The sequence below is a fragment of the Tinamus guttatus genome, unplaced genomic scaffold (genome assembly GCF_059628265.1).
Source record: "Tinamus guttatus ecotype Peru unplaced genomic scaffold, ASM5962826v1 Tinamus_guttatus_pri_ptg000026l, whole genome shotgun sequence".
NCBI lineage: Eukaryota > Metazoa > Chordata > Aves > Tinamiformes > Tinamidae > Tinamus > Tinamus guttatus.
In genome coordinates this window covers 1,732,356-1,756,144 of record NW_028288560.1, presented here as the reverse complement: position 1 = coordinate 1,756,144, position 23,789 = coordinate 1,732,356, and the positions used below count along the sequence as shown (strand labels likewise).

The window sequence follows — 23,789 nt, the reverse complement described above, 5'->3', positions numbered from 1 at the left end:
GTTGAGTGGTAAGACCAATGGTTTTGGATCGCCGTGGTCTTTGTGCCAGGCTGGCACATGGAGAGCAGGGATTTTGCAGTGTGAACGTGGCAGTCACCTGTGGACGTGGGTACCTTATGCTGTGTGGGTAGGAGCTGATGGGCACATTATGGCATAGGTGCCAAGATGCGCTCTTCAAAGTGGATACCTTAAGTAGGAAATCAGCTTGATTTTTTTTACTGCATGGAGAAACTGCTATTCAGGGGTTCCTGCAGTGACCTGTGACTGTCACTGCAGCCCCTGTGACTTCCTGTTGGGTGACCTGGCAAAGCAGCCCCGATTCCCATTAACTGCCCTTCTGCGTTCGTTGTGGGTCGCTGGAACCGTGAGGTGGTACCTGGCCCTCTGACCAGCAGGAATATTGACCGCACAACCGTTTTACTGGGGAAATGTTCACACAAATGTTCATTTCTCCTTTGTGTTAGGAAGTTGCTGGCCTGGGACAGTCTTGTGACCGTGGGTTTAGGATCACCAGACCTTCTGGACGCTTTCCAGGTGTAACCCTCCATCTCCGGGGCCTTCTCTGCTCTCCCGTGGCAGACAGACCCCTTTCTTCCTCCCAGCAGTTCTCCTTTCCCCTGTCTCTTCATGAGCTTCCCAATGCCATCATTCAAGATAATCCCTGCAGACCTCTATGCTTCAGTGCACTGCATCCTGGGCTGCTTTTGCGCAGCTTTTAAGCTTCATCATTATCATCTGAGGAAGTTCTTAGAGACACCTACCCTGGTACAGACAGTGAATAAAAGGGGGTATCTGCCGTAAGCATTTCCTCCTGGGTGCACCTCCTGCCTTTATGGCTATTTGGTTCAATATTAGCCTATGCTGAGTGACAGGACAACCTGAGCCTGGCTGAGTGATTTCAGGCAAGACCAGACCTGCTGTGGGCAGTTAACCCTCTTGCTCCTTTGGTCATCTGCCTGGTTACAGCTGGACTTTGGCACAAAATCATCCCCTAGCTGGCCAAAGTCGCTTCAAGATGATGCATATGAGGTGAGGATGCTTGAGACTGCCACACTATCAATCCTCGTTATTCCTCCCACCTCTTCCTCCATCTCCTTGCCCTTCTATCTCCCCTCCCTGCACACACATATAGCTGCAAACAATTTGCTCGGAGCTCCCTCTGTTCCCATTCTGTGGCTTCTTGGTCGCTCCAGGGAGACCGCAGGAGGTTTAGAGGTTTTGTGCTTGCTCTTGCTCCGCGGTGCCACGTTTCCCCAAGCGCCCACCCGTTGGTTCAGTGCAGCAGTTGTGATGGGCAGCTGCTGCTGGGCAGAGCTAAAGCTCGCATGTCAAGTCCTCTGTTAATACTTGGGGCCTTTCCTGCTATGCGGAGGACAGGGCACTGGTTCTTTCAACTGAATAGGAAAGGGATGATAATATCGAAGAACTGCTTTTATGCCCTACAAATTGGTATGAAGGTACATAAGACAAATACTTCTGGCCATGAACACGCTTGTGAGGTGCACCAGGGGCTTCAGGCAGAACCTTCTGCACTTAGTTTGTACATTTTTGTTCTAAGTGGACTTTCAGACATGCAGAGAAGAATAATTCTCCCTGTAACTCATGACAGATCATGGCAACTTCAAGGTATCTCCAAATCATCAGATGTCTCAGAACCTGCCTGCTTTTTTTTGCTGCAACCATAGATTTCCACTGATTTGTGTTCCATTCATTGTGTGGCCAGTTAGATCCTAAATTATTCATGGCAGAGGAACTTATCGTGTTTATCTGGAATAATTGAGCAATTAAATCTGCTTAGGCATGTAAAAAGATGGAATGACTTGTCTCTCTTCAGGCCTTTAAGTTCTGCGGGAACATTTATTACATATTTAATCCAGAATAAATAAAACAAGCAAATGTATTCCGCTTTGGTGTGTTGGCTTGCTCCAGTTTGTTCGTTTATGAAGCTTGGTCATTCCAGCTTGTTCGCCCATGAATAGGGATTGGAGCAGAGTAACTGAGATGTTTTTTGCCTCCTTTGGTCTAGAGAAAATGAAGGCCAGACCTGCCCTGTGACTTTCAAAATACTTTATTGGATTATGGGAACTCTGTGTTGGTTTTGTCCTCCTGTTAGGATGAAGAGGATCCACATGTGCTTGGGACGTGCCAAGAGGGTGTTGAAGGCCAAGCTAGTGGCAGTGTAATTGAAAGACCCACAGATACCATGTCTGCACTTGCAGAGATGTGGTTTTCTCCTGACCACACAAGCAACCCTACAAAAGTGGGTGTTTTGGCAGCTGGATCTACAAACCCTGTTAATACCCTGGCTCCTAGAGAGTGGAAAACACAAAGCTGGATTGTACCTATGTGTAGTCCTGTGGGCAAGGGGTTATTGGGTGGCATAGCAGGTTACTGGGCTCTTGGAAAGGATGTTCGTGTTCCCTGTTGGGCTGTTAAAAATGAGCAAAATTGAGTTAATGACTGGTGATAAAAATATGTGGCAAAAAAGCCTTTCAAAGTTTATAAGAGAATGATGGTATTGCTGAGAAGCAGCCTCTTGCCTGGGCCCAGGCTCCTTGAAAAGGGGATCTGCCTGGATTGGGGTCTAAGATGGGTCATGTGCTGGGGATGTGCAGAGGTGGTCACGGTCATGTCAAGGACTTCTGAGGGTGGAAGTTAAGCTTGGCAGAGCCTCCCGAGCCTCCCTTCCTGCTTGGGGAGACGTCAGCTGTCCGTTCAGAGCGATGCTGTCCCTTTTTTTGGTCCCAAACCCTGCCCAGCGTGGTTTACTGAGCCCCTGCCAAGTCTCAGTGGTGAAGCTGCTGAGAAGCTGCACAGTTTGAGGCCAGAAAGAGCCAGTGTACGTTCCCGTGCGCTGAGGTGAGTTGTTGAGCGCCGAGCGTTATCTGCTAGTACTGTAATTATGCCGAAGGATTCCCAGCTGTATTCCCAGAGCAAGCAGGAACTCCGGGGAAAGGCTGTCTGGGGCCCGGTCATGACCAAATGCTGAGCTGCACAGCAGAGGAATGAAGATTTCCTTCTGCATTACCAATGGGAAACTGAGCTCGTAAATTCATCCTTCCTAAATCTGCTTATCCACAGCCACCTATGCTCTTTATTTTATTGCAGCTCCTGCGTCTTGCAGCACTGCTGTATTTGGTAGCTGATTTACCCCCGCCGACCCTTCACGTGCAGAGAAACCCAGGGTCCTCACACGTTTCTGCTGCTTTGGGCTCAGGGGGCCAGTGAATGGAAGCAGTTTTGAGCCGCAGTGATCCTTGTTTCCTGCGAGCTTCCCTGCTGCCTCCCAGGTTGCTATTTTAATTCTGCAGAAAACAGAGTAAGTTACCCAGCCCCAGAGGCGTCTTGTTCCTTCGGATGCCTCTCCGGGAGACGACTCGCAGCGACATAGAGCAACAGAGAAGGCAGAGCCATCCGCTGCTTTGTCCTCTTGATGGAGAGGGCTCCTATCCGAGCGGTGCAGGACGTGGCACAAGGGGAGGCTCGGAGCGATGCTCACGGCGTGGCTGTGCCCAAAACTCAAAAGATTCAGAAGGAAAACAGGGCTGAGCTCTCCCCGACCAGGCACAGAGCATCCTCTGAGCCATCCACATGTCCAAACCTTTCATGCGTTCCTGGGGACGCAGCACAAAAACTGTCTGAACAGGAGCTGGCGAGGCAGCAAATTGCACGAGAAATGGGCCCTAATGAACTGGAAGGACTTGTCCCTGTGCCTGGGGCTGGGTGACATGTTTAGCTGGGTGACAACTTGTTTCGCTGGGGAGGCCTGTGCTCCACAAGGAGGTTGTGTGGCCCCTTTGCAGAGGAGCAACGCTAGGTCTGGCTTGGAGAAGGTTTCCTGCCACCAATTAATTCTCCTCGGTCAGCAAGGGCACTGCAGAAGAGTTGGACTCGTGCATTTTCCAGGGACGTAGCCGCCAAGATGACGTTTCTAGCAGTAGAAGACCTTACGGAGCAAGAACTGTCTTGTGCGTAATGGCAGATCAAGGTTAGTAGCAAAGATGTTCAGTGCGTGATAGTTTTGTTTAATCTTTGGGTCGGTGATTGTGTTATACAGGGAAAGATCATCTGAACAGCGAGGCAGGGAGGCTGGAGAGAGGCAGCGGGAGATTCTTTCCGATCCGGAGAGTCTGCGCGTCCTCCCGCGCGTTGATCGTGAGCTACGGGCGCCTCGCTGGCGCGCGGGGGCTCCCGCCGGGGAAGCGCCTCTTCCCCACAGCTGGATGTTGCGAGTTTGCTCCCGATCTCCCTTACATAACTGCCAACTAGAAACATCGCTGCAAAGGTTGACTCGAATATCAGTGACTGGGATAAACGAGGGGAGGAATCGGGCCCCGCATTTCCCCTCGCCTGACAAACGCTCCTGCTGGCAGGCGCAGCAGGGGGACGAACCTTAGAAATGCCGCGAGTAGCAGCGTTGCCTCCTGACACCCTTTCTGAGAAGCAGGAGCGTTCATTCGGTCCCCCTGCTGCGGCTGTCTTGGCAAATCCTCTGCAGCCTCCCCGTGATGCGGAGCAGCTACTGCTGCAAGTGGGAGAAGGATTTGGGGCTTGCTGGAGGGGCACCCGGCGCTGTGGGTGCTCTGTGCCTCTCCGGGGCTTTTTGATGATTTTATTTACATCCCCGCAGTGTTTTCCTACCAGAAGAGCACGAATGCAGCGTGATGTTCACTCTGCCAGTGCTCTTCTAGATGCAGAAGAGCCGAATGGTATTTGTGGTTCCTGGTGACTGTAAAAGCAATAAGAGCCACTGGCTGGAGGGCGCTGGGGGACAAACGTGTGAGATAGCCGGGATTTACACTAGAAACGTTCTGCTAGTTTGGGAGTACTAGCAAGAAACACACATTTATGTAAGGGAAAGTAGTTAAGAAATGACTAATAGGATAAAATGGCACTGTCTTATCCCATAACTCAGTTCTTGGGACAAATGCAGAATTCCCATCTGTTGTTTGCAGTGAAGAAGATGAGTTTGGGGGTTTGTTCCTCTTGCTAGCCAGCACATGTTGATGATTTTCTGGCAAGCGTTAGCAGAATGATTACTGACGATTTAATGGTTTCCCCTCCCGGGCAGAAGGGGGACGGACTGGATTTTGTTTGTGTTGAGATGCTTGAAGATAAAGATAAGCATCAGGTGGCCTTTTCCAGAAGTGCCTCAGAGACTAATTCTCTTGTCAATGGAGTGCCAAAATACTTTTAATTGCACAGTCCCTCTGGCGCGGTTGGCTTCTTGTGTAACTGTGCTTTCGATTTTGACCGGGGAATTTCAGCCCACGCTGCCTCCACGCTCGCGTCCTCCTGTTCTCCATCTGGAGCGAGCAGAGCCTCCCTCCGTAAGGCCGCTCGGGAAGGGGAGCGGAGCTGGCGCATCCGTCAGGACCACGGACCCAGGGAAGCTCCTGAAGGCCGGCCTGCCCAGGAGACCTCTCCTCCCGGTAGTATCCACACTCCTTCATGTTCCTCCTCTTCCCTCCAAACGGGACCCTCACAGATACGCTACCTGCAGCTTCCACGGTGTTCTGCAGACCTCTGACTTTTTTTGTGTGCAAACAGGGTGCCAATCCTGCTGACGGGGGCCTGCTTTCCTCCTGTGACCTTTTTGGTGGAGCTGGCCTTGTGTTGTTACAGGAGAGGATAATAATTCTTCTTAAAAGCAGCCCGAAAGCCCCTCAGAAAGCGTGGCCGCTGCGGGTTCCACCAGGCTGCCTGAGGTGCTCTGCCTTTTGCTGTGTTCAACCCCAGGCCTTCGTGAACGAGCCCAAAGCATTGGGCAGCCTGCATGAGGTGGAGGAACTCCCTGTTTCTCCATCATTCCCGGAAACTGGGATTGTTTCCCAGTTGGAGTAACTCAACAGCTTTCTAAATCCAACGAGTTGCCTCCGTTATTTCCTACCAAGGGATTTTTAAGTAGGGGGGGGAAGATTAGGAATGCCGTGAGGATAAGGGTGGGGATGAGCCTAAGCCTTGAGCGTAGTTAGTGCATGGGCTGTTGTGTAGGGCTGGTGCTGGATGCCCTGCAAGGGTCAGCCTCATACCAAATATTTAAAGAAAAAAACACTCCGTAGTTCAAATTTTCCAAGCCTGTAGCATCAATACAGGTATAAATCACCGCATATATGAAAGGCTGTGAGCTCTACCTCGGTATAGGCTTCTACTGAGCTCAACAGCATGTCTATAATTTTTTTAATGGTTGGAAACATCTGCTGTTAAAAACGATGCTTAATATATTTGGCTTCCACTGCCAGTCGTTAGTTCTTTTTATGCCTTTTTTTCCTGCCTGATTAAGAACCTTTTAGTGCCTAATATTGTTTCCTCTGAATGTGCTTCTATAGCATAATCAAGTCACTTCTTAATCTCTTTTTTGATAAGCTAAAAAGAAGGGCTGCTCTAATTTTCTCATTTCAGATGTTTTCTCCGTTCCTCGAATCACTTTTGCATATCCCATCAACATCATCTTCGATATTTCATTAATCTTTTAAAAATATCAATATCAAACCGCTAATGACTCTGGAATGAATCTGTCGGTGTGGGAAGAGGCAGCTGAACCTCCCTCCTCCTGCTTCAGGCTCCCTGAATGCCATTCAGCACGTTCACTTTTCATATTTTATAGCGTTTTTTTAAAAAAAAAAAAAAATCCAAGCTGTGCATTACTAGGTCAAAGCACTTCTTGGACATCAAATATACCGCAAATATCAAATGCGCTGCCTTAGCAAACAAGGAAATCAGGTTTGCTTGCTGTCACCTATTTTTTCCCTAAAATCACGTTGACTGACATATCCGCTGCCCTCGGTTCCTTCCTCGCTGGTGCAGTGTCATCTTTCCGTCTCGGATGTCTGTCTCGCTGTCCCGTTCCGGCCGTGTTGTGGCCTCGTTGGGTATTCAGGCAAAAAACCTCTTCCGCTCTTCTAAAATTCCCCCAGTTCCACAAGACTGCTTAGAAATGAATGTCAGCCTGTAGCAGATTCCTTCGCTCTTCTGGAGCTCTTGGATGCAAAATGATTCAGATCTGCCAAACTGAAATATCCTCGGCGCTGGTAGATGTTGCCGGATGTTCCCCTCAACCGCTAATAAGCTGGAAGTGCTTCGTGCTCGGAATGGCTGTTAGTTTGCTTCTTGCCAGACGTTCGCCCTGGTCATTACAGTGTTTGTGCCATATCTTCTCGTTAACAGCTTCGTCTCCAGCGAGTAATGGACCCATGTCCTTTCTAGGGTGGCAGCTGCCCTTAATACACCCAACCAATCCCTTCTCCTGCCCCAGCACTTGCCTGTTTCTTTCCAAACTTCTTTCCTTTTCATGCATTTTATGCACTTTGCAGTTTCTCCTTAACTTCAGGGGATATTTGGCGTATTGAACCAAATGGTCGCTGTTGATTTTGTTTCTAATTGAGCCCTTCCTTCTGCAAAGTGGCAACGTGCGCTTAGAACCTGCCCATGGCCCTTCCTCACTTTGTGTCAGCTGTAGGACCATCCTTTGCCTCCCAGTTTGATTTGCCTCTTTCAGTATTTCCCTAGTCAGATTTTGTCAGATGCTTCAAGCAGCAAATCCAAGAGAAGATTGTTCAAATAAATACCTGACTGCATATGCATGGTTCATATACAGACCATTCAAGAAAGCAGTTTTATGCTCCTCCGTCCTTAGAAGGGTTCAACAGCAATTTTGTCGTTGTAGTGACATTTATTTTGCTTGTTACCCAGCCTCTTAGCATGGATGTATAAGCAGCGGGGAGAACTATCTTTTCATTTTCCCTCCACCGTTTTCCATGTGTCTACCCCTTGTGTGGTTAGTCTTTGGGGAAGAAGCTGTGTTCAGAGCCAAGTGATACAAGTGCCTTGAATAATCCCCTGCTTCATTTATTTTTGTGCCTTACCCAGTACTCCACCAAATCCGAACTTCCATGGGGCTGGTAAGCAATGGTTCTCATCAGGATTTGATATTTCCTCTTTTGCCTTTCTTGTGAAAAGAGTCTTTGACCAAATTACTTGGCCACTCCTCTTTATTAGCTCTTTATTCTATAGCTTTATTAGGATCCTTTAAGCCTTTTTGTGATCTATGCAAGCCCTGTGCTGTAATACTGGTTGTGTCGGGAAAAGCTGGCCAGGCAGTTGGATAATCCCACCCAAAATTGCATTTCAGGGAGGGCCACAAAGCAGCAAATCTGCAATGTGGAAAGGTTTGTTAGGCACCAACAGCAAGTCTTTCTCGTTAAGACTGGTAGACAGTCAAGGGCAATTAATTGAATTTCCTTAGCACGCGATTGGGTGGTTTGGAGTCGGTAGGTTGGAAGTTTATGCAGGAGGGGAGCAACGAGTTTTCCTGTCCTTGAAAACAAACCCGAGCCTGTCCTGGGCTACAGTGAGTAGAGGCTATATAAATGTAGATAGGAGTGTGGAATGTGTCCCCGTGGCTGTGGTCCCCGATGTGCCGAGGATGCTATGACTGTCCCCTAGCCGGTATTCCCTTGCTGTCACCAAGGCGTGTGGGAGAGAAGCTGGATACAAATTTAAAAAGAAAAGATGCTGTGGGAAGAGCTCCCTTCCCCGGTTTCCATCCAGCCGTAGGGTCTTAAAGTGCAGCTAAGAAGATTATGCAGAGAGGGAAGATTTGCATTTCTTAGATGCTGGAGAACTTTGCGGGCAGAGAGAAACCTGAACAGAAAGGATTGGTTCTCCCTTAATCAGCGCTGATGGGGACGGGGTGCGGAGCTGACGAGATTTCAGGAGATGTTCTCCCAAAATAGGAGGGCGAGGAGAAATTCCAGAACTTTTTAATTCCAAAAAAAAAAAAAAAAAAGAAAAAAAGGGGGAGGAATTCTGTCTGCTTTGGTTTATGGCTCAGGATAGTGAGAGCAAGACCATGAGAAATTACAGCATCTCTAATAACACTGCAATAGCATCAACAATGCAAATAGAAAATAGGTAGTTTGGAAAGGCTTGGAGAAATAACGATGTGATGCAGGATTGCTGAGGAGGAGCTGAGCTGCTCCTCGCTTAGCTCTGAGCCAAATATTGAAGAAGCGACTTGGCAGGGCAGGTCTGGTGGCCTTCCCTATAGAGATACTATACCCAAAACTACAGCTTTTAAGCCCTTAAAGTCTCTGGGTTTCCAGGTGACTGTTCAGGCCCTCTGTGTGTGACACAGCTCCACTCTGGGGAATATTCTGGTGCTTTTTGCCTGCTTAGCACTTGTCTTGGAGGAAGTGTCTGCAGCAGCCCTGGTTATCCTGGAGACTGCTCTGTATTAATCTTTGCAGGGCTGCTGAGCATCCATGGGATGCCTCCTATCAGAAGGCTCCCAGCTTTCACACGGCCTCTTTTAATTAACTTAATTCCGACATTAGTGTGTCATCGGGAACGGCTCCCGAGGGGGAAGGTTTTCATTTATCGCCGCTTAGCCAGGGAGTGTTGGAGTTTTCCTGTGCATCCAGCGCATTGTTTCCAGAGTGAAAATTAACCGTTTTTCCCCCTTCTCTCTCAAGTCGGCATCTTGGCCGCCCAGCAAATGCTGCTCAAGGAAAAGCTGCTCGTTGTTTTTCCCTCAGAACCGCGCGCTTTGCCGGCTCCTCGCTCACTGCCCGCTGTCTCTCTGTCTCGCAGGTGAAAGAGTGGCTCTGTCTGAACTGCCAGATGCAGCGAGCCCTGGGGATGGACATGACCACGGCTCCTCGCTCCAAAAGCCAGCAGCAGCTCCACTCCCCGGCGCCGTCTCCGTCCCACTCCCCCGCCAAACCCGCGCAGGTCGCCGCAGGCCAGGACAAGCCCCCGGGAACTATGCAGCCAAGCGCCAGGCCGGGCGCCGGCGGCCCGCAGCCGGAGCCCCCCAAAGCCGCCGCGGCTCCGCGGGAGCAGCGTGGCCAAGGCCAGCCAAAACCTGCCGCTCCTCAGGAAGCGGGGAGGTCTTCCGCTCAGCATCAACAAGCAAAGCCTTCCTCCTCCGAGCAGAGAAAGACTGTGGGAGACTCCCCAGCAAAGGCCGCGGCTCCAACCCCCGGCACACAAGAACAAGCCCAGGAGGGTCTCACGGGGAAGCTCTTTGGCTTCGGGGCTTCCCTCTTGACCCAGGCAAGCACACTTATGTCTGTCCAGCCAGAAGCGCCCCCTCCGAGTCCGCAGTCTTCTGGCAAAGTGCCTCCAAAAATCGTCTTCAGCGACGCCAGCAAAGAAGCTGGTCTCAAAGCCCCGGGTGCTTCGCCCGGGGCGCCGGGTAGGGCTGGGACTGCGCCAGCTCCAAAGCAAGGAAAAGCGGAGCAAGTCAAGCCAAAGGAAGTGCCGAAAGCAAGGGTCCTGTGCCCGCTCTGCAAAGCGGAGCTCAACGTGGGCTCCGGCGAGCCCCCCAACTACAACAGCTGCACGACCTGCAGGCAGCAGGTCTGCAACATGTGCGGCTTCAACCCGACGCCTCACCTGGTGGAGGTAAGGGCTCGCGCGGGGCGGTCGCTGCTGCTGATGAGCTGGGGAGAGGACGGGGCCGGGCTGTTGCTGGGTTTGTTTGCGAGGCTACAAGGGGTTTGCAACCCTCAGAGGCTGTTTTCAGCCTTGCAGATTTCAGTGCACACCCTGTTATTGGGGTCTGAGGGGAGAGACTGTAATTGCTGCTTCCTGTCGAGGCTTTGGAGTCCCTTGGCACGTGCGACCACTGGCAGCCTGAGGTCTTGTGCTGCCCAAGATCAGTGTAGTCACTTGTCAGGCTTGGAGGCTGTGTCCTGGGGAGGCTGAGCTTTCCAAGCCTCACCAGAAAGTGGGCAAGAACTTCCAGATTCTTGGAGATGGCCTTGCTTTTTCCTGGCCAGTGGAGACGCTGAAGGGCAACCGCTTGGCTTGGTGGCAAAGGCTTGCCCTCGGGGCAAGCAGAGGAAGGTGGAGGCTGGCACGTTTCATCCTGGGCTGCACCTTATGTTGGTCCCTGCTTGGCCTGGAGGCAGGAGATGGGTACCTGGGTATGATGCAAACCAGGTCCACAACCCCTGCTCTACAGGAGCTTCAAGACCCTGGTGGAAACCTTTGCCTGAGGACACCCAGGGTTTCTTGAAGCGCTGCATCTTGCAACCGATAAGACATAAAACTGGTATCATCAACACAGGGAAAACTCAACGAGCTCTAAATGCCCCGAGATGGGATTGTTAATCTTGGCTTGGCTCTGCCGTGAGTAATTGGGCACGTGTTGTGCCTGTAGCTCCTCCCCGCAGTTTCAGTTACCCCCAATGATTTCCTTTGCTTCCTGAAGCCGTTCGCCGTCATGTTGGATGCGCAGGAGCGTTTCCCGTCCCGAGCTGGTACGCAGCCTGTGCGGAGAGGTGTAAAAAGGCTCCTCTTTGTATTGGGACACTCGTCAGATGGGCTCTTACGTAACTGCATTTTCCATTGAAATGTTCTGCTTATTGTTCCCACCAAGAGTCATTTTTATGCCGAAAAGCTGCATCTGTGAGAGGTTGAAAAAAAAAAAAACCAAACCAGCAATCTTCCCAGTGCAAAATGAGTGTTTTCATAATAGAGCTACACAGAAAGTGGCTGTAGTTTGGATGTTGGAATATAACCTCCAGCCATCCATCTCGGTGGAAACAAGCTGGAAATTATTTACCAGCATGTGCGGTATGTTTTTAATAACAGACCTGTGTGCAGAATCCACTCATGAGCAGAAAACTTAGGTAGCACTTAGGCACTGTTTCTTTCCTATTCTGTGTATTTGGGTGAGAAAATCGGGTATCCAGGCTTGGCTGTGAGTAGGAATGCATATACCACTCCTGGACATGGCAGGGCTTGATCCATTAATTGCTTTTATGTTTCAGCACCTTGATGTTGAGTGAAAGCTGAGGGGGTTTCAGTGCGGGGCTGATCCAGTCCCAGGTGAGATGGGCAGGTACCTTGGGTGCAGCTGGAGCTCATGCAGCTTCTTCACCCCTGGCTTCAAGGAGTGTGAATCATGGTGAACCTCAGGAGAGGAGGGAGCGTATGGAGCACGGTGGTCTGCTCTCCTTTCAGAGGAAAGGTGAAGTTTTGCTGCAAAACAGTGATAGGAGAATGTATTTTTTTCCTCCGAAACTGCTGCATCACTGCTGTTTCAGCAAGTAGTCAAGACTTTGCGTCACTCTGGGGATGGGCTGCTTGTGATCATAGTTTCAAGGCAAAAAATGTTTAATCGCACAGGAAAACAAGGCTAAATAATGTTTCCATCCTGATGTAGGACAAGTATTTAGACTGTCCTTGCTGCCAGAGAGGCACTAATGAACTTCCACTGAGGGAGACTTCTCCCCTCTTGATGCAGTGGGAAACATAAATTCTGACACTCATATTGGTTGCAGGTGCTCCAAGGTGTGATTTAACACTTGATGACCCCCAGAGATAAGCTGGGGAGTGAAGGGGTTCAAGAAAGACTCCCAGAAAAAAATGAAAGTAAGCAGGAGAGAATATATTAGCCATCCATATACCAGCCTTGGTATCAGTGGAGGCATCTGCAAAGCTCAGAGGCCAAATAAGTGCCTCTCTCCAGTGCCTCCCTCAGGGCATCATCAGGAGCAGCCCAGGAGTGTCTTGATGCAGATCCCCCCTGGGACAACCCTCCTGAGTGCCCAGAGCTGTCCCATGCCCTGCAGTGCTGTGACCTGCTGTTTTGGGCAGGATTTGGCTGTTTCTGGTGTCTGTAAGGTGAGCGATGAGGAGGAGGTGCTGGCAGCAGCCTTTCCCTGTAGTGACCTGTGGGTCTGCATAATACCCAGGTCTTAATGCACGTTAATCCTAATGCTTTAACATGGGCTCCCTTCAAAACTCATCCCGGCTGTTGAAGAATGGTCACTGCAAGTGGCTCAGAGGGACCTGAGTGTGTGGCCAGAGGGGATGGTCAGGGAGAGGGAAGGAGCAGTGTGGCTGGAGAGACGCCGTGATGAGCGGCGCTGTGAGAAGGGAGCCTGGAAGCCCCAGAGCACAAGAGCAGAGGGCTCAGGGTGACTGCCCGGGGTAGTAGCTGTGGCTCTGGGTACAGGTGACCCTGCAATGGGGACGGGTGGCTGTGGTGAGCAGGACGGTGGCAGCCAGGCACGAACCCTGGGGCTGCTCCTGCCCTGGAAGGAGGCTGAAGGCCAGGAGACAGCCTGACCCGGGCCAGCTGCCATCATCCCTCTTTCCCGGCAAGCGGCCAGAGAGCTGGCAAGCAGAATGAGTCACCAAACTGCCCCGGTGCCAGTCACCTTGCCAGGGAGGTGGCCTCCCCGTGGGGAGGCACTGCAGTGCAGTAGCAGGTACTGCAGCCCGGTTGCTTCCAGTCGTGCCATAACCAGCCTCGTGTGATAGTTTCCAAGCACGCCCACTCGGCAAAGCATTTGGGAGCCTTTAGCACAGAGAGCTAAATGGAATTGCTTCTAATTTTGTTGCGCAGGTCGGCCGTGAAAGAGGGTCCCTTGGCGCAGGCGCTTGCTCTGCAGAGACACCGGGAGCCGTTGGCTTCCCTCTGCAGACCAGCAATGCTGAGAGGCCTCCGACTACCCTGCAGCCAAGCTGTGTTGGTTCAGGTGGGTTAATGGCAGGGGAAAATGAGGAAAAATGACCCCCCAAAACTGACATCGTCTAATACTGACGTCTGAGAACAAGCCAGTCCTGAAGGAGCTGAGCTAGGCTGGATGCGCAAGGCTGCTGATGGAGGTGAAACCCTCTGGGGCTGTTAAACCATAATAAAAGCAGGCTGTCTGCCACATATTTATGTTTGCGTTCCATCCCCGTATGTACCAGTGACCATCCGTACGTGCCTGTTCTCAACTAGCTGAACACACAATCAAAATCAGGGAAGGCAAGCGGTCAAGCCGGCAGGCTGCCCCCTGCAGCAGAGGGATCTAGGAGATGCGGCCACGTGCCGTTACAAAACGCAGGGAAGAAGATCCAAAGTGCCGCTCGGAAAAGTGATCTGCACCTGTGTAGGTGCAGGGAGACGGGAAGTGGTTGTGACAAATGGGGCTCTGCCCAGAGGCAACACTGCGGCCCAGCTCGGAGAGCAGCTCTGAGCCTCCCTACTGCTGTCGCGAGCGCTCTGCGCTGATTGACTGGCTGTGAGACAGAAAGCCTCCTGCAGGCGCTAATGAATCTGGAGGGGTTCCTGACCACCTTTCCTGCTGCTAGTCCTCAGCAGTGCAGCAAAATGAGCTCCTTTCCCTGAACTTGTAGTGCTGCTTGTTGCTTCCTGAGCTTGCAAGCTGGCCCTTGCCAGGAGCAGCCTTTCCTTTGGAAGCCTCTTGTGCTCCAGCCGCTGCAGAAGCAGGAGTCCTCCAGGAACAGCCTGGCAGGTGAATGGAAGGCAGGAAAAGCTTTTGCCCCTACCTGCAGTCCCTGAAAACTCCAGATCTCCCCTGAAAGCGTCACATTATTTATCCGTGATATTTTCATCCGCATCCCACTCCCGAGCTAAAGATGGAATCGGGAGCTCTGGGTCTCTGCCTTCCCCTCCCACTTCCCCGCTGTGTTGCAGGGGGCTTCTAAGGAGCTGCATCTCCCCTAGCATTTCAGCAGAGCACATTTAGCAACTTATCTTTTGCTAGGCTTGAAAGTGCTGCTTTCTGTGGTGACACGGGCTGAATTGAGTAGGTGTCGAGCGACTAAAGAAAGCGTCTTCCTTCATTTCCAGGTGGTGCAAGGTGGGAAAGGAGCTGGTGAGGCTCTTTCCCTGAATACCAGCATTATGTGGGCGACTAATCCGGCTAGGACGTTGTCTCCCGTCGCTCTCCCTCTGTGTCAAACTGTTGTGCTCAGAATTTCTATGCAGCAAGCGGTATTTCCGATCAGTATTGCTCAGCTGTGACTGCTCTCAGGGAAGTGCTGGTCTTTTTTTCTGAGGAAAAGTGCCTTTGTTAGGTGTTTTCTCTCCTCATCCTTATCTAGAGAAGTAGATTTCTTATGCAGGTCTTGAAGGTGACTTGTTCCTCCCGTGTTCTCGCCGCACTGGAGCAGGTTGCACAGTCCGGGCCAGCTGAAGGGCAGTTCAAGAGGCTCTTCCAGGCCGTGGCCAGGCTGCTGGGTCACATCGAGCCGTGAGGGTCATGGGCACAGTCTGTCCTCTAGCAGGACTAGCTTCCCTTTGACTCCGCTCTTGGAGAAGAGCGGGCAGCTGGGCCATCCAGTTGCAGAGAGAGAGGTGCCACGTCCAGACATGTACATGGCATTTTAGCAGTGCTTTCCGGGAGAAAAAGGAGGCTGTGGGGGCTCATGGTGCTGGAGGCTCCTTGTCCAGGAGCTGAGGAGGAGGCCGTGGTGACAAGGAAGCCCAAATGTTGTGCCCCACCTCCGGTTCTCCTGCTTGGCTTGATATATGTTACCCAGCTTTCAACGAGCTGTTTACAGGAATTAACAGAGCAGAACTAGAGGTGCCTGGAGCCTTCCTCCCACCTCCTCATACCTCCCACAGGAATCTGGCTTCTGGGAACAGCTTGTGGGCCTATCCGCACCGAATCAGACCCCGCTCCTCGTGCCACAGCCTCCGTCTGGTGGCGGCGCGGGCAGGAATGAGGTTTCGGTTGCGGGAGGACGGGCTGTGGAGCTGTTTTTCTGGGAGGTGAGAGATGGTTCTTGTTTGCAGCGGCGTCTGCCCAGGGAGCGAGCAGGTGATCTGGCGAGCTGCGCGCTGGCGCGTGCCCTCACACCACGGCGCGTTCCCTACGTGACCCCGCTCGACTCTGGTGGTTTTGGATTAAGCACCGAATGAACTACGCGTGTTGTGCCGCTCAATAAACATGGCCCGATGCCCCCTTCGCCTAATGAGCCGGGCTGAAACTGGAGCTGTGACGTGTTCTGTTGAAGGGTGTGAGGCTGGGACAGCCGCAGGTTGGGTTACGCTCAGCGGGTCCCCTTGCTCCGGGGCGCTGCCAGCTCTACGGGACCCCAGCCCCTCTCCGGAGTGTGGAGCCGCCTGTCTCTGCAGCACAGGCTATTGCACTTGTTCTCTTGCTTACTCCATGCTTCTGACCATCAGAAAGTGAGCGCAGGAGCCCCGGCGAGGCCCGTGCTCTGCAGGGGTCCCTTTGTAAGAGCCCAGTGGTGGGAGTGGAGAGTTAGGGAGGGATTTTGCACCTTGGTGGAGGGGGATGAAGCAGGGCTGCATCCCTGTGGTGGTAGCTGCCTGCTGGGTGTTTCCACCAGGGCACCATGACACTGGTGCTGGTCTAGGCTCCATGTCCTCGTTTACGGGTAGTTTCTGTGGTTTTCCAGTCTGAGAAATACATCTCCCTACCTGCTCTCATCAGTAAATACCATTGTGCTCTTTGCTGTCTGTATTTGATATTAAAAACTAAGATCAGCATTTGCTTGGATTTTTCATGGGATACATTCCCTTTCTGGCTAATATCGGCAGCCTCAACCAGGTAGTAATGTTAGAAGGTAGGAGGGAGTGAGGGAGTGAGTGAGGAAGTGAGTAAGTTGGAAGTGAGAAGGGAGCAGTGGGTAAGTTTGAAGTGAGGAGTGAGTTAGGAGTGAGAAGGGAGGAGGGAGTAAGTGAGGAGTGAGTGAGAAGGGAGGAGGGAGTTAGTGTTTGTGGGACTCCAGTCATCCCTGCCCCTTTCCTGAAGGTGCGAAACAGGATGCTCTGAAGAGCACCTCGTCCAAGGCCGTTGCTCGAGGGGGATGGCGCAGAGCACGATGCCCAATTCCCCGCTGCTCTCCCAGCCCCCGCGGTGGATCCGTGCTGGCGCCGGGAATGTGGAATTAGTCCGTGGCTCCTGGTCAAAGAGGATTAGCAGGGTCAAGGGAGTGCCACCGGCTCAGCGCTCTCCCGGGAAGCCCCGGCTCCTGCCTCGCGCCGCTCTCAGGCAGCGCCTTCTGCTTTCTCAGGGATGGAAAGGCTGGACCGTTCAGCCTCCCCAACCATGGAAAGGCCTCTGCATCCTGCCTGGAAGATTCGGGTTGGTGCTCTGTCCATGAAGCAGACCATGGGCCTCTGGAAGGAAGATGTGGCCATAGAATAAACTAACTGATGCTTTTCCCATGAATTCTTAGAGAGATCATAGGGTTTATTTTATTCTGAATCTTTGTTCCTGCCATGAGGACAGCCCTTTTCCCAGGCGGGGTCATGCTGCAGTGCTCACAGCTGGCTCCTGTCACTTGTGCACTCAGTTTTGAGGGGACAGCTGGCCCAGCGGTGGGTAGAACTGCTTGGTGTCTTGCCACTAAGACCTGCCAGAAGAGCTAGCTCAAGCAAGTGGCGCTGCCTTGTCCAAACTTGGATTCCCCCCTGGGAAATCTCATGTTATTTTAGAGCTAGGAACTTGGCGTTGGACCAAAAGCAGCTCCCAGACCAGCAGCAGAGTAGGGGTGAGGTGCTACTATTCAGGTCAGTCATATATACTTAAATCAAAGTGAGCAAGCCCTGTATGACAGTGTGACAGGAAAGTCAGCTTTGCTGTGCGAGCCCTCAAATCCCTTTAGGAATTGGTAATTAAGAGCTTGTTGTGAGTCAGGAGTTTCCTCAGCTTCTTAACCTGCTGTAATTAACCTGCTGGCTGCTGCGGTGAGCTGGGGCACCTGGGCCCTGCTCGGGCCTGCAGAGGCGGGAGCCATCCCGAGGTGCCTTCCGAAAGGTCCCGTGAAAGGGCTGGTTTGTAGCATCCGTGTCCACCTCTCCCATGAAATCTGTGTTCCTGTTATGGTGCTGGAGCTCTCCAGCTGTGTGCCATGGAGAAGCCCTGGTAGAAACCAGCCCTGCTCCAGCTTCAGCCTCTTGTTTTCTGTCTCATCTTTGGAGCTTCTTGGACTCGTCCAAATAACAAACCCCTTGCGAAAGCTGTTTAGAAAAGGAGCTTAGGGATGGCAGTGCCTTTCTTTAGCCATAAAATTAGAGCTCCTGATTCCTTTCCCTTTTCCTTTCCTCCTTTTGACGCAATTATATTATTAATGGGCAAATGTCAGCCCTATGTAAACATTTCTGATTAATACTGCAGGCGAAGCTGTTGCCTGTGCTTGCAAATTCGTTTCCATGGCTCATAAAGCAAGCTGCGTGTTTGCCGGGATGACAGGAGCTGAGCAAGGTGAGGGATTTCCGTGTCGTCTGCCTCTAAACGAAGACCTCTTTGCAGTGAATGAAATCTTCCTTTGGCGGCCGTTAGCTGTGCCATGGCACTCGGAGCTGCTCTCCGCTGCGTTCGCTGAGCTGTTGCGCTGGCTGGGCTAGCGGTGCCAAGGTGTTGGTCACCAAGGAGGGATTTGCCAGGAAGGGCAGCAGGAACGAAGCCCAGGGTGCAGGTTGTGGGTCGCACAGGGCAGAGACCTTGGCCTTAGCGGGGAATCGGGGCTGCTGCGGTGGGTCAGCGAGTGATGCTGGAGGTCAGGTGGGCATCGGGGCAGCTCTGAGACCCGTCTGAACCTCTACTGCAGTCCCAGGCAGCATCCAAGAGTCGAGTAGATTCACAGGTCCCCCCACCTTTGCTCAAAAACCAGCCTAAGTGAGACCAGATGTTGTGAGGCGGCTGCTACAGGCCACCTCCTGCCTGCTGCAGCGACGCAGCGCCCTGCCGTGGCGTCTCCGTCCCCGTTGGGTTCGTTCTCAACGAGTGGCTTCATGAGGACTGGGGAGGAGAGGGCGATTGCCCCGGCAGGCAGCAGTGCAGGTTGAGTTTGGCTGTAATGGGTGGCAAAACTTCGCCGCACGGTGTTGGTCGTGCCACTTCCTGGGAAGCACGGAGAAATGGGCTAGGGAATCACTTCTTGTCCGTGCAACGCGCTCGGTTCCTGTCCCCTGCTCCGCTTTGCTAGTCCCTGCATTGCTCCTCCTGAGCAGGGGTGAGATCCTGCCCGTGGAACTTTGCTGAGGCAGAATCCTTCGGAAACCAGCTGCTCGGGAGCTGCCCTTGGTTAGATGGAGGGGACTGTGCCCTTGCCATGCGTCCGCGGGATCGGAAATACGCGGCTGGCGCTCCGGGAGGATCTGATATCCCTGTGAACCGGGCACCGTGAATTTTAAAACTCACCAGAGTGGGGAAAGCCTGAGTAACTTTCTGTCTCCTGGCTGAGATTTCACAGTTCAGAGCCACTGGGGAAGGGGAAGATGGAGAAAAGATCAATAACTGCCCTAACGTGCCTTCGTTCGGGACTTTCTTGACCTTGAGAAGCTTTAAAAAGCGTCGCCGTTGTCAGTGTAGGAAGTTGGAGGCAGGAGAAGGCAGCAAAAATAGGCAAAGCAGGAGAAGAGACAGGCAGCAGAATAAGCTGAAGCTGCTGTAGTGCTTTATGGATATTGGAGGGGGTTTTATAAATAGCTGGTGGAGAACTAAAAAAACGAGAATTCAGTTCATTCACAAAACTCAGCTGTGTCTGGGTCTAGCACAAGATCTTCCCTCCTTGCTCTTGAAGTCCCAACCGGCAGCTTGTAGCAGCTGCCAGGCTAAGCCTGGGGGATACCTGCGGGTGGCTCTATCCAGCTCCGGAGGTCCGGGCTGCGTCCCCTCGCCTTGGGAAGGGCTCATCCAGGGCCTGCTGGCAGATGTGCCGTGCGGGCACCTTGCTGCTTGGCCGGACGGGTCACCTTCAACGGAAGAGCACAGGCTGCAAAAAAGCGCAGGGAAGGATTTCAGACTGAAATTGTGAACTAAGAAACCCCTGAGATGCCTAAATCAATGGATTATCCGCGTTGGATTATCCTTCTGGGAGAAGCGGTTGTGAGATCGGAGAGGGTTCAGCATTGTGGATGCTTGGTGGCCTTCAGACATGCTGCGTGGGGCTGCGAGTAGCTTTTGGTGTAGGTGCTGAGCATCTCACACGAGTCATGTCAGCCGGGGTCAGCTTGGCGGGAGGGTTCCCTGAGATCCACTAGGATCCACAGGATGGTCAGGGAATGCCTTTTGAGTGGGGAGAGCTGCTCCTTGAATGCACGGCCTCCTTGGGGATCTTCTGCCTCCTCCTGGCCTGGATTCCAGGTGGAGAGGTCCCTGCATGTGAGCTCACTCCCTGGGAAAGGGCCTGCAGCTGGGGGGAAGCCCTGCAGAGCTGCCCAGCTCTGGAAAATAGAAAATTAAAACAAGAGCTTCCTGAGGTGCGTCAGGAGAAGGTGTCCCATTTACCTTGTGATTTCCTGAATAATTTTGGGGCCATACGGGTCAGCAGCTGGGTGGAAGTGTTTGGTTGAGCCCTTCTTTTTGCCAGCGTTTGCCACATGTTGAAGTAGAAAGGTCTGAAGGAGATGGCATGACCTGGGGAGATAATGTAATGTAATGCCAGCAGAAACCAGGCAGCTGCCTGGCACCCTGAAGCAGCCAGAGATGGTGGCTGACAAAATTGGAGGCATCATCACAGGCCAAATATGCTGCGTGTCTCAAATCTGTCCTCCTTGCTGTTAAAAATGAAACTGTCAAGTCTTTTTTTAAAGTTTATTTTTTTATATAATATTCGCAGAATCCCAGAATAACTAAATTGGAAGGGACCTCTAGAGACCATCTAGTCCAACCCCAATGTTCTAGCAGGGACACCCAGAGCATGGGGCACAGGGTGGCATCCAGGCAGGGTTAGAAGGTCTCCAGAGAAGGAGCCTCCAGAGCCTCTCTGGGCAGCCTGTTCCCCTTTCTAGGAGGAATTTCATAGTTAGTGCTCGGAATAATCCATATAGCTTGAATGTGCAAGAGGCTCAATGCACTGAATTTCACCCTAGGGATAATCTGGGAATCTGCACAGGAGTTGGTGGCCTCCAAGCCCCTTGGGGCAGGTACCCTGCAGGTGGCCCGGGCCAACTCCGTTTCCTTGGTGCTGAGCGGCTCCGAAACGAGGCACCGAATGGGCATTTGCCACCCAGTATTGGGAAGTAAGAAAGGACGTGACGGTTGCCCTGTGATGGAGGTGCATCCTTGGGAGGAAACATCCAGATTCTAATCTTCCAGAGGAATTGGATACCAAACCTTTGAACCCCCCTAGATGCTTCCCTGGATCTTTACCGAAATGCTTGGGAGCGTGTGAGTACCACGAAGCTCCTCTCTTTGCAAAAATGCTGTTGCCATTTCCTTGGTGGTGAAACTGGATTGCTCAGCAAGCCCGATGATTCCTTATTCTCCTTCTGTACGCGATGCTCTTACAGCAGCTCCTTTCAATTAATCAGAAATTGAGACGAGATTAGTGAGGAGGTGTATTTATTGCTATAAACCATTGTAATTAGAAGCAGAGGTATTAACGTATCCTCATCTGCTTGATCCTACAACAGCCGCGTGCCTTGTTCGTCTTTGATTTTTATCCAGCTTCTGGAGATAGTGAAGTCATCGAGAAGAAAGGAGTTTTTGACAAATCGGTGCTGTGGTTTCATTCCGGGAGGGTCCCGGGCTCCTTCCCTTGTCCCTCTGTCCCGAGGGACGTGGGCAAGCAGGACTTGTTGAGCACGGAGGGCCCAGGGCAGAGCCGAACACCCCCGTGCGGCACCGTCTCCCACCTGGACACGGAGCTGCTCCTCGGGAGCCATCTCCGCTCCAGGCTGGCAGTCCACGGCACCTCTTCCTGAGGAGAAATGTTTGGGCAGTGTCGCATGGCAGCATCTGAGCGGAGAGAAATCCCAGCCTCCCTCCTCTGCTCTGCTTTGGAGAATTAACCGGACGCAGAGGAGAGGCAGGAAAAACAGCAGCTGGAGTGATGGGCACCTCCTGTGTTCCCGGGACAGTGCGTATCCCTGCAGGCTTCCTCTTCTCCTTCCCTGCCTCGAAACTGTAAATAAATGAAGGTGCCGTGGCATGGGTATGTCCGAGAAGGAGCCGAGTCGATGGTTAGAAAGGAAGAAAAAACTCCCCTCAAAATGCTGGCTGCAGGAATGCTCCGTCAAATGTGAGCTTGTTCCCTGAGGAAATGGTGTTTGGGAAAAGCAGGAGTCTCTGCTGGTTTCTGGTTTCAATCCGCACCAACTGCTCGATTAAACTCCATGGTTCTTGGTGTGACTCTGATGATAGTTCTTGTCTGTAGAGCCTAATGTGTGTGTTTTAATATATATATATATATATTTATATATGTCTCTCTCATCTGACCATCTCCTAGCGCAACGCAGTGGCCACAAGTGGACTCCAGGCAGTGTTTGCTTATGTGACTGGAAATAATCCCCGTGGAGCAGGGCATTGATAATGTCACCCTTCAGCATGTGACATGTCGTGCTTGCTTCGGTGGCGTTCAAAGCTTTGTCACATCCAGGCTCTCCGCGGAGTCCTTCAGGAACTTGCCAGAATTATTCTTGTGGAGTCTCCTGGTGTTATGCTCTTCTGCTTCTCCCTCGAATCCAGCTACATGCGTTAGCAACTGATAAATGCCACCCATCTGTAGGGAGGCCGGGGGAATTATAGTGTTTGACATCACCCCATGCTATCCCCACGTGTGTCTCCGCTCGAGGCGGTTCATCCTCAGGGTTTGCTCTGCTCACAGCGCTCCCAACCCACAGTGTAATCCAAGAGCTGCTGGAAATGATGCAGCTGCTTCACCATGTCCTTGGTCTGAGCTTTAGCAGGGAGGGAAAAAAAATCCCTGAGTTTTCCATTTTTAGGGAGTTCTGCTCTGTCGGTTGGGCTTGTTTCTTGGCATGGACTTGCCATCCGTGGCATTTTCCAAGGAGCTGTTTGATCTGTGGATGAAGTTTGGGTACTAGGGGAGGTAAGAGAGGGAGAGCAGCTGCACCCAGGACTCCTTTTTAGCCAAGGATTTGGAAGAGCCCCCTCATGCAAGCAACTCTCTGCACCCTCAGGAGGAAGGGGAGGGCCTGCAAGAAGAGCTGGTGCAAGGATGCTGCACCCGGCGTGTGCTGCCATCTCCAGGCCTGGGAATTGGCTAGAAAGACGAAAAGGCAAAATCAGAGGTTTCCTAGGGAGATGTGCCGAGGAGGAGAGGCGCAGAGGCTCCTTCCTGCTCAGCCCACTCGGTGCTGGGTGGCAGTTTGCACGGGAACGTTGTGTAACGGAGCCCACACGCAGAGTTCGGCTGTGCAGCGAGATGGAATAAGCCGATTTCAAACTCCACGAAGGTCCAACAGAGTGAAATTTCCTTAAGCGACTGCCAGTCACAGGAATAGAGACTGGGAGACACTGCAGCAAAGCGAAGTTGGTCAAAACCAAAGCCTGGGGATCTCGGCTGTTTTTGGTCACTTTGGAGTGGAAATAGTGGGTCAATGGCCCTCACTCGCTGCTTAGGGAGCTTTGGGGTCCTCTTCCACCTTGCAGCACCCCATGTTTTGAAATAACAGCCCTGATTTTGGGAATTGCCCCAAGATCCAGCCCCATGCCATATATTTGGGGGCTGCTTCTCCCAGGTGGCAAAGGTGGCCGTTGTCACCACCCTCCTGCACAGAAAGGACAGTGGCTGCATGTGACGGTGGCCTGGAAACTCTGAGGCAAATGGAGAGAAATTGGCCTGCACTTACAGATGCAAAAAAACAAGTCCCTTAGAAAAAATGGAAGGCGAGGAGATAGCAGCCTCCGTTGACCTAAAATGAGAGTTTGGATACTCCTCCTGCTCCGTTAGTTTGCAAGTCCTCCGGGTGCCTTTTTGCACCTCCCGGTGTGAAACAAGGCGGGCACATTGAGCGGCCGAGTCCCTCGGGTGGCTCTGCAGCTGACATCCCCCGGGTTGCACGTGGCTGGCGGAGCAAATCCCCCGCGAAGGACATGATTCTTGCTCATCCAGAGCTGCCAACGGCCGCAAGCAAGCCCAAGGCCCTGTCAACGAGAGCTGGACGTCACCCGTGGAGCACCGCGCTCTGGGGTGGTTAGGCAGTGCCTAACAGCTCCGCGTGGTTTGTATTTCCTCAGGAAAGATGGTTCCAGTGCGGTGTGGGCAGTTACAGCTTCCGATGCCCCGTTTCCATAAATGGAGACAATTCAGGATGG

At 52.2% G+C, this 23,789-nt stretch overlaps 1 protein-coding gene across 1 annotated transcript in view; it reads left to right on the top strand.

The window, feature by feature from the left end:
* Positions 1-23,789, top strand: part of BSN (bassoon presynaptic cytomatrix protein) — an 84,559-nt gene that overhangs the window by 17,798 nt on the left and 42,972 nt on the right. Inside the window, exon 4 of the mRNA XM_088526842.1 lies at positions 9,592-10,407. Coding sequence (XP_088382968.1) covers positions 9,592-10,407 — 816 coding nt within the window. The remainder of the gene's footprint in view (positions 1-9,591; positions 10,408-23,789) is intronic.